The sequence below is a fragment of the Phytophthora sojae genome (genome assembly GCF_000149755.1).
Source record: "Phytophthora sojae unplaced genomic scaffold PHYSOscaffold_12, whole genome shotgun sequence".
In the NCBI taxonomy this organism is placed as follows: domain Eukaryota; phylum Oomycota; class Peronosporomycetes; order Peronosporales; family Peronosporaceae; genus Phytophthora; species Phytophthora sojae.
The window spans coordinates 518,240-528,244 of NW_009258126.1; the positions used below are offsets into that span (position 1 = coordinate 518,240).

Below are 10,005 nucleotides of genomic sequence, written 5' to 3' on the forward strand. Positions count from 1 at the left end.
CGAACAGTCCGTGGGCGAGCCCGGTCCTGATGATTCGGAAACCGGACGGTGGAATACGATTCTGCATCGACTACCGTAAGTTGAACGCGGTAACGGTGAAGGACTGTTACCCCATGCCGTTGATTGATGATATTCGGGACGTGTTGGGCGACGCTCAACTGTTTTCGACGATTGATATCGCTTCTGGCTACTGGAACGTACCGATGCACCCGGACAGCGTGTCGAAGACCGCTTTTACGTGTAAATACGGTCTGTACGAATGGTTGGTGATGCCATTTGGCCTTTGCAACGCTGTCCCAGCGTTTGAACGGTTGATGGAGACCGTTTTGGCGGACGTCAAGTGGCGAATCTGTTTGGTTCATCTCGATGACTGTGTCATTTTCAGCAAGGACTTCCCTACCCATCTGGTTCCTGTGCGCCAAGTGCGGACACGGTTCCAGCAGGCTGGATTCAAGCTCAAGATGAAGAAGTATCACTGGGGGCGTAGTCAAGTAGCGTTCCTGGGGCACATTGTGACTCCTACTGGGATCCTGCCTAATCCTGAGAACGTGAAGGCTGTGATGAACGTGAAGCGTCCGGTGGACGTGCATGGGATCCGCTCTTTTCTGGGTCTGACGAGTTACTTCTGTCGCTACATCCCGGGGTATGCGTCGATCTCTGCGCCCCTGGAACGGTTGAAGGTGAAGGACGCACCGTTCGTGTGGAACGAGGACTGTGAAGCTGCGTTTAGACAGTTGAAGTGTGCGCTCTTGAAGCCGCCGATACTAGTCTATCCTAATGGCAAGAAACGGTTTAAGTTGTACGTGGACTCGTCACGGTACGCTGTTGGCGCTTGCTTGATGCAAGAAGTGAACGGTCGCGACCGTGTAGTGGCCTACGCTAGTAAGCTGTTAACTGGATCGCAGAAGAACTGGATCAACAACCAAGATGGTATCTCGGAGATTAAGTGTTGGGGAGTTGTCTGGGCGACGAGGAAGTTCCGCTGCTACCTGGACAAGCGTGAGTTCGATTTGTACACGGACCACCAGGCGCTGACGTGGATGTTCAGCCCCGGTAACCGTACGACGAACGCTAAGCTTGTACGGTGGGCGATGGAGTTCTCGAGCCTCCAGTTCAAAGTTCATCACAAGCCTGGTGCTTCTTTGGGTCACATTGACGGTCTGTCACGATTGCCGATGGACACGGTTGCGGCTCTGACGATGAGTGACCTCCTGAACCCTGAGATCACGGCCGATGACGTGCTTCCGGCTTCAGTCGGGGAGCAGCCTGGTACAAACGGTGAACTTGCGAACGGTGAGGATGTTGCTGGCGAGCGTGCAGATGGACGTGTGGATGATGACGAATCTGACCGTCCGAACGAGGACGTTGGCAGCGGTCCGGAAACGGACGCGCCGATATCCCCTGTGGACCGGTTCGGACTCGACTCTGAGCAGTTCGTAGAAGCGCAGCAAGAGGTGCCGTGGATCAAGGCTCTCGTGGCTTTCCTGCTGGACGGTGCCTTGCCTCTCGACCCCTTCCTGCGAGCGACTGTCGTCAAGATGGGACGTCGATATGAAGTGCGGAACGGTTTATTGATGCGGCGTGTGAATCTACCAGACCTGCACGGTCCTTGACCGCTCCGGTGGTTCCGTTACCGTATGTGGAGACCGTGTTGCACTACTCTCACTCTGACATTCTGTCCTCTCACCTGGGATTGACGAAGACTCTGGAGAAGGTGAGGAGACATGCGTTCTGGCCGGGATGGCGAAAGGATGTCACGGAGTACGTCCGGGAGTGCAACCGTTGTGGTAGTGGGAAGGGCTCGAGACCGTGGCAAGCGGGGCAGGTGCAACGGATGCCCGTAGCCGATCTCACGGGACCGTTCTCGCTACTAGTGGTCGATGCCGTTGGACCGTTACCGGAGACTGAACGAGGCAACAAGTACATTCTTGTATTCGTGGACTACTTCACGAGATGGGCCAAGCCTTAGCAGTTCTCCGATTGGACTCCGTCACGTTCGTTGACGTTATGGTGAACGGTGTTGTGTCCCGGCACGGTGTTCCTTCACGGTTGTTGAGTGACAACGGTCGGAATTTCACGTCGGAAATTGCTAAGTCGTTCTACCAAACGCTCGGGATCAAGAAGCTGTTCGGTTCTGCCTATCACCCGCAGATTCAAGGTCTCGTGGAGCGGTTCAACGGAACGCTCATGGGAATGCTCAAGATGCACGTGAGTGAAGCGCAAACGGACTGGGATGTGTATTTGCCTCGAGTGTTGTTTGCCTACCGTACGTCTTATCATGAGACGTTAGGCGATACACCGTTCTTTTCTCTCTGCGGGCGTGATGCTACGCTACCGCTGGACGTCGCGTTCCTGAACCTGGGGAAGAAGTGGAAGAGCAACGAAGTGGCTCTGTATCGACGGGAGTTATACCGGTCGCTGCGGGATTCTCGTCATCTGGTCGAGCGTCAACTGGTGAAGGCTCAAGATCGTCATGAAAAACGGTTAGGTGACCGTGTAGCCGTGGAGTACGAAGTTGGAGACCCGGTGTGGGTGTATCAACTGTTCCGGAAGAAGCGAGGGGAGGCTCGGATGAAGAAGCTAGCGTTCGCGTGGCACGGCCCTTACCGAGTTGTGGCGAAAGTGGGCGATAATGCGTACCGGATTGACATCCCGTCGCATCCTGACAAGGTGGTCACGGTCAACGTGAACCGTTTGAAGAAGTTTCGTGGCAAGTGGACACGGCCGTACATGAATGACGTGCCGGACGGTTTCGAAAACGGTGAAGGGGAGGCTGAAGATGGGCCGCTGGAGGAGTCCGACCTCCCCACGTCGAGTTTCACGGAACGACTGACCGTTGGCAAGGGGGACACGGTCCTCACGGGTGTCGACTCGCCGTTGTTAGCAGTGTGTGGGAAACGAACGGTGGACCGTTCCGTGGAGTACCTGGTGTTGGTTGCGAATTATGAAACGTTTTGGGTGGCTCGGGCCGAGTTGATGCCTGAGTACGAGGCCCTAGTGACGGCTTTTGAACAAGCCCGGAGGAAGAAGTTGCGGCTGCCCGAGTTGCGTCGAAGCTCGCGGCTGGCCGATGCCAATGAAGAAGTGGAGGACGACGACATGCTAATGGCGTAGCACGGTCAACGGTGGGAGCGTTTGTGTTTTGGGGAAACGGTCGTGGATGATGTTATGAACGGTCGAACTACAAGACTCAAGAACGGAACGAGTGGAAAACGGTTTGCATGTTGTTATTGAGATTAATTGGAGGGACACACGGAGTAATACGGAAAGAATGAACGGTCAGGAGCGTCCCTGATTCACGGAGAACTACTTGGAGCTCGAAGAGTCGGAGCTCTTCTTCTTGGGGTTGCTCTTGGCCGACGCGTCGCCCTTGTCGTCGCCAGAGCTGCTCTTCTTGTCGTCTTCGGGAGCGTCGTGGGTGTCCAAGCTGCGGCCGCCTTCGTCGGCTTCGGCTTGGTCATCTTGGTCGGCGTCGTCCTGCTCTTGGTCGTCAGGCTCGTCTGCCTGCGTGGGACTCGGCGTGGACGGCTTCTCCTCGGACTCGTTCTCTTCGACGTCTTCGAGCTCCTCATCGACGGGTGGAGACGGCGGCTCCACGGCGAGCGTGTCGTCGGTGTAGTTCGAGTCGTTGTCGCCCTGCTCCTTGTGCGGGAACGGCTTCAAGTCCATGCCGACCCTGTACGTGCCCTCCTTGAGCTGCTTGGCAATCTTGACCTGGAGCGCGCGGATCCGGCTGTTCGTCAGCAGCGTCTTCCAGATGCCGCCGCTCTTGTTGCCGATCCAGGCCGGGTTGGGAGGCTTGCGGCCCGCGTCGAGCGCGATGCGAGCCAGAGCTTCGTCGCCGAGGCGAAGGTGCGGGGGACGAGTCGGGTCCAAAGCCTCCGTCTGCTCCAGCAGCTCACGGATGCTCTGGTAACCGTCTTCGTCGACGCGGCACGGATCCAGGAGGTGAGCCATCAGGCTGTCGTAGCGGGAACGTTCGTGGCGCCACAGCGTGACGAGGCCCGTCGCCGAACTGTCCTTGCCCTTGGCCGACACGGAACGCTTGGCGGCCTTGCCTCCGAGCCACATGAGATTGTCGTGAACGGTGTTCTCGAAACGGTCGAGAAAGCCGTACCAGCCGAAGAGGCAGACGTTCGCACTCACCAGCACGAGGCGGCCTTGGTTCGCGTTGAGCTTGTCACGGCGGCGAGCGTCCGAGTTGTCCGTTGGCGCGTACAGCGCACAGTCGAAGAACGTGTCTCGGTGGCGCATGTAGTAGCGCCAGTGCATCAGGTGGAGCTCCGGAAACTCTTCCGGGTCGTACCAGGCGCGCGGCCCGGCCCAGGGGTACGCTGCTCGTGGCGGGGACTTGCCCTGCTTAGCGGCGGCCTTCACCAGCTTCTCGACGTCTCGCTGAACGTCGCGGGGGCAGGTGTCCGGCAAGTCGAACAGGTACTGCGGGGTGCGCGAGCTCTAGCGCTGCTTCTTGGCGGCGGGGGCTTCTGGTTATCAGCGCTCGAAGCGGTCGAACGCTTGGTCGCGGGTGCAGGAACTGCTTGAACAGCGAAGAGGTCGTGCGCGGGCGCGGGCTCCGTGTCCATCGTAGTGGGCGCTGGCAACAGCACCACCGTGCGCGCGAGCTCCGCGGGCAACAGCGTGTCATCGGCCAACACGTCCACGACCACATCGTCGAGGGCAGTGATACCAAGCGAGTCGCCGTTAACGAAGATGGAGCTGCGCAGCCGGGCGTAGAAATCGACTTGCGCGCGCAGTCGCGCGTCGGCCTCGGCGCTGGCACCGCGCGTCGTGCGGTCCAAGCGCGAGCGCAGTCGTCGGATGATAACGGCCTTGTTCTCGGCGCGAGACTTGGCCATGGTGGTGGGCTTCTTGGGCGTCTTGCTCTTGTCTCGGCGAAAGCTGAAATGAGGACAAGAAGCCAATGAGCGTGAGCAACTGATGGACAACGACTCGACCGTTGGAAGTTGAAGGACTGTGATTTCCTTTCGGGGAAGGGAGAGACGTGGTTGACGAGCGACACGGTCGTGTCTAGCACGGTGAATTGACGAAATGTAACGGTGGGTTGCTGGATCTACCGAACTACTGAGTGCGACGGCTGCAGACCTCGCCAGTAAACAGGAACGGTGGACTCATGCTGCTCCAAGGGCTGCATTTTATCTTTCGTACGGTGGCGAGATGGAGACGACTATTGAAGTGATCGAGTGGTGCTTTTGGAGTTCGTTGGTGCTGTGGCGCGTCGCCCTCACGGTGCTGTGCAAATATTGATGGGTGACCGTTTTGTTGGTCGTTGGCGCGATTGGCGGAGTGGTGACGAGGCCGCTGTGGAGTATCGCGGGTTGACTGCTCGGCGCAATCTCCCCCTTCGTCTACAAGTGGTCTACGCTGGCGCGGGTGTGCCCTAGGCGCTACCGTCGCTTTGTGAACGGTCCGGCCGTACAAGGTCGACCGGCTGCGGAACGGAGATGGAAAGCGTTCGAAGCAATTTGGGCCACGCCCATGATCGTGTTGGAGGCTCGTGGAGAGCACACCGAAGTCGTCGGCAGGCTGCTACACAAGTGGTTGGAAGCGTATCACGCGTTGTGGTGCGTCTTCTTGCCTGACGTATTGGAGCTCAGCTGCAAGCCGACAGCCAAGTACTGGAAAGGATCCAAGGCCGAGTGCAGACGGACGGTCGACCGTGCGAGCTCTGTGTGTCGAGGGTTCTGGGCGTTCGTGTCGTTGCTGGCTTATGCCCTCTTCTACACGGTCGTGTTCGTGTACGACTTCGTGGAGCGAGTGTGCCAAGGAACGGTGGGCGTCGCAGTGCTCCTGCTGACGCTGAACTACATATTGGCTGATGGAGGTCTGGTCGTCGGCGACGGACTCGTGCCCGACGAGACGGTAATGCGGTGGAGTAGCTATGTGGTGGCGACCTGCGTGGCCAGCCACTTGCTGAAATGGTATGAGGCGACTTCGGGTGGGCGTTCGCCCTTGAAGATGGCCGAGGACCGCTACTCGCAATGGTAGCAGGACTTGGAAGAGCTGGAGCAAGCTAAGCGTTTGAGCGAAGCGTTCTGGCGTGCGGACGGCTGCATAGGCGATAAAAAACCTGTGAGGACGCTCAGTGGGTTGCGCGCCGAACAGCGAGAGCTGCGTGGCAAAATGCAAGCCGACAAGCTGGAAGCTGCTCGACGAGGACGTCGAGTTTCAGTCGGGGAGGATGGGAACGGTCACCACCGTTCCTACTACACGGATGACCGTTCGACCAGCGATCGACTTCTGGAGGATCAGCTGTGGGACGATGCGGTGAGCGGGCAGTCATCCATTTCGGAGGGGCGCTGACTGGCGAAGCGTCGGTTAGGTGGCGCGCTCGGCTGCGATGGAAGCAGTGACGCGAGCGATGGGTGAGCAGTTACGCGAAGGGCAGGACGGAGGTCACGAGCACCGCGTGGCTCGGGACGTGAGCTGTGAGGTGAGCCAAGGACGAAGGGGTGAAACGAGAGCCAGGTGAGCCGGTGACGTGTTGAAGTCGGCACGTGAGCCGACAGAGAGCCGAAAGAAGAAGGAAGCACGAGCTGTCAGGCTCCGTGCGCGGTAAGGAAGTAGGGTCAGTCGTGAATCTGCACTGGAGAGAACAAGTTGATTGCTTTTGCATATTAGCTCTGTTTCTCGCTATTTGTGTCACTGCCTAACCGTTCTAGCTTCCATACAACGCTTGACCGTCCCATCCAGGGCACTCGCGACACTTGTCATCAACCCATTTGTGGTCACCTGCTTTGCCGGCCCTGATGGTCAAACAGGCATCTACGTGGACGCCGATCGGGTGCTACTTATTATTGAGGAACTTTTTCTAACTTCTGAGGAAAGGCTCGCCAAGTCTGAATTTTGAGGAAACTTCTAACTTCAGAGTACCTACGAAACGAGGAGGCGTAGTGTTTATACCCGCACTGAAAAATGAGGAATTGTGCCAAATTCACTAGTACAATGTCCATTTTCCGTACGAAAATGAACATTACGTACACTCCACGACAAAAAGATATGGACACCACCAAAAGTGGCTGTAACTTCGTCGTTTTTTATCGTTTTGAGGTGCGGTTTGGACTAGAGTTGCAGAAGACGCCGATAAAGATCTGCACGCTGCTAACACGCGCGCTTTTGCGCTTCTTCAGGTAGCTCACATACAAATCACTGGTTCTGCCCAGGTGACAAAACTTATGGACAGCTAATCCCCATACAAAATCATTTATACTGGGAACTCCCGAAGAATGAGGGGATGGACAGCTCCCAACGGATTAATTGGGCGTGTAAGCGTAACCTGGCGCAACCTTCGTACTACACCAGCCAGAAGGATGTCGACCGAACAGGTTCAACGGCAACTACTGACTGAGGAAGGAAATGCACGCCAACAGACCCATGCACCAGCTTCAGAAAGTGAACTGCGGCACGCGCGATATTCAAGGGCGTGGCCCCGCAGGGGCCACGCCCTTGAATCACACGGGCCACAGTTCTCCCTTATCATGGCAATTAGCACCGGTACCATCACCAGCGTTTATACCACTGGTGTTCCCAGCCAAGTCGAAGACGACCTAGTCAGGTTTTATTCCCCGTGACCGCGTCTTCCGACAGTGTTGTCATTTCTCGTTTCGCTCTCGAGTTTGCAATGCAGTCGCTTTGGTTCTTGTGCATTTCCTTGGGCTTTCTCGGCTGGACATTTGCTGCTAGTGATGGATACTTCAACGTAGTTCTCAAGCTGTACTGGGACATCCAGTACAAGAACTCGTTCGCCACCATCAAGTTCAAGCATGCCGGACGCTGCTACAGTTTGGATTGTGAGTCGCTGGGCGACAAGGCTGCATCTGCCAAGTGGGACAAGCTCCCGAATTCAAGCTCGGACACGCTCGTCTTCTACAGTAACGCCGACTGCACGGGCCTCAGAGGGACAGCTCAGCTTGCCAAGGCCGCGGGGGTTACCAATTTCAAGAAGTTGACAGGCCAGGTGTCATCGTTCACGGTCAAGACAAAGGCGACTACGAGTAATGCACCCACCACGCGAATTAGTTCGAGCGTCTGTGACTGGATCAGTTTGGGCACCGAAGGTATTTTCGAAGAAGACGGCTACAACTTGAAGTTGTCAACTTCACGCCTGCTCTTATATTTTAAATTCAACGATGATTGCGCACAAACTTCGAAGTAGTATATACTTATAGTTTTTGCGAAAAACCGGTTGGAATATCCTTGAATTCATTTTCTTTATGTCTTCAAAATGGAAATTGGCGTTAGAGGCGGATGAGAACCCAAACATTCTTTTACTTTATTATATCCTTGAAAGAAATCGTTTTTATCGGCTTTGTTTTAACATTCGTGTCTTCACAGTCATGCTAAAACTATTCCAGTTTACAATTGGGCCACCCTATTGCAAGTGGTACCGTGTCACGAACTCTACCGGAGTAAGAGCTCGGTGATCCATAGTTGGCAAATTTAAGAATAAATTGATGTGCTCGTGCGTCTTGTCCTAGCTACAGCTAAACTACTTGAATGTGAATGATGTTGGCTGCTAGCTGGATTCGCACCTTGATCTTCGACTTGAGACTTGTGAAACAGATTGCAGCCAGAAAGAAGGGAGCTGTCACATACCGTGGTTGCCGGAATGTTAATTTCACTGTCAACAGAGTGAACACACAACGAAAAGAGTCGCAGTCGCTTAGCGCCATCATTTTCCTTCACTGCTGCGAGGTTGTTGAAATTATTGAGTGACGAAGAAGTCACCTAAGTATGGCAGAATATAAAGAAGTAGGATGTAGTATTCATTGAAGTTCAATAGGCGCCACTCTCGCCCCGGTTTCTCGGGCTTTATTGGATCTGAATACCACTGTTGAGGAAGTTCTTGTAGCCTTTCGCAAACTTCTCGTATTCCGGACCACCGAAGCCAGCCGTCTTCATGCTTGCTGTGACGGGGTCACACAGCACAATGCACAGAGGAAGTGCGTGCAGATATTACTATCCAGGTGAACAGCAGTTCACCAGTTCCCGGCCTCAAAGGGAACGGTTTGCTACAAAGGAGGTTATAAGACTGACTGTATTTTTTTAGAGGTTAACTTGGTCGTAATACAAACTACAAGTTAACTATACAAAAGCCGAGCTACTGGTACCATGTACCATGTACTCGGGAGAGTGACACCCGTCACTCTTCATGTAATGGGTACACTTGATTGTACCCCGTTACATCCTCCCCCACTTATCTGAGAATCACATCTGATTCTCCAATCAGCTTCGAGAGAATCCGAACACCCAAAGGTCGGATTCTCGGGCGCTGCCGCCGCAAGGCTGGCGCGCCTCATCGTCACGCCCACAGTGACTTGTGCCCGCAGCGGGCACCCCGCGCGGAACCCCCCTGCCCTCGGCGATGTTGGCCGCGAAGCCGACGCGTTTAGTGGCCGTATTCACAGCGCTAGCAGGAGCAGAGTGCCTCGGCACGGGATGCATGTGCCTCCAAACTTGCGGTGTCCCTCGTAGACAACCAGCAGTTGGCGTCGCATGGCCCTCGGGCCCCGCTGGCACGTTCGTGCTGCAGTGCCTCCCGCGAGGGACAGCACCTTTCCGGTCAGCGCGTAGCGTAGCCATGGAGAGAGCTGTGCTGCTCATCTCTGGTCATGACAGCGGCCCGACAGGGCCCCGCTCGTCGCAGCACGGTGTGCCGGTCGGCCTAATACGTCGGCTCGACCCATGGGCTATGGTCAAACGCTGACCACAGCCATGAAGCGTCATGCTTCAACGTCGTGTTTGCTTGAGCGACCATGGCTGCTTCCAGCAACCCGCTCATCATACAGAGCAACGCGGCGGACATGTCTAAAGCCCTGCAGCGCGTCACGGCCATCACGTCGCCGACGCTAAGGTGTCTTCCTTCGACACCAGGGTACCGCAAGGGTACTTCATCGTGGTGTGGGGTGTATTGCCCTCCGTCACCGGCGATCGCATCCTGCGTCGCGGCGACCAACACCAGGTCGGTGTGCGTGCAAGACCGCATGG

General features: G+C 56.0%; 3 protein-coding genes across 3 annotated transcripts; 2 read left to right on the plus strand and 1 right to left on the minus strand.

Moving 5' to 3' along the window:
* Nucleotides 1-3,306: 3,306 nt before the first annotated feature.
* On the minus strand, nucleotides 3,307-4,856 carry PHYSODRAFT_262637 (hypothetical protein; the record flags this gene model as incomplete). Its single annotated transcript, XM_009538634.1, has 2 exons — nucleotides 3,307-4,437; nucleotides 4,545-4,856. 2 exons carry the CDS (start codon nucleotides 4,854-4,856, stop codon nucleotides 3,307-3,309), a joined length of 1,443 nt encoding a protein of 480 aa, XP_009536929.1.
* A 640-nt stretch (nucleotides 4,857-5,496) lies between these two features.
* PHYSODRAFT_262635 (hypothetical protein) lies at nucleotides 5,497-6,006 on the plus strand (the record flags this gene model as incomplete). The annotated part of the gene is made up of 1 exon (XM_009538635.1): nucleotides 5,497-6,006. One exon carries the CDS (start codon nucleotides 5,497-5,499, stop codon nucleotides 6,004-6,006), a length of 510 nt encoding a protein of 169 aa, XP_009536930.1.
* Nucleotides 6,007-7,639: 1,633 nt separating this feature from the next.
* On the plus strand, nucleotides 7,640-8,218 carry PHYSODRAFT_262679 (hypothetical protein; the record flags this gene model as incomplete). Its single annotated transcript, XM_009538636.1, has 2 exons — nucleotides 7,640-8,075; nucleotides 8,187-8,218. The coding sequence occupies 2 exons, from the start codon at nucleotides 7,640-7,642 to the stop codon at nucleotides 8,216-8,218; spliced, it is 468 nt and encodes a 155-aa protein (XP_009536931.1).
* Nucleotides 8,219-10,005: the final 1,787 nt, after the last annotated feature.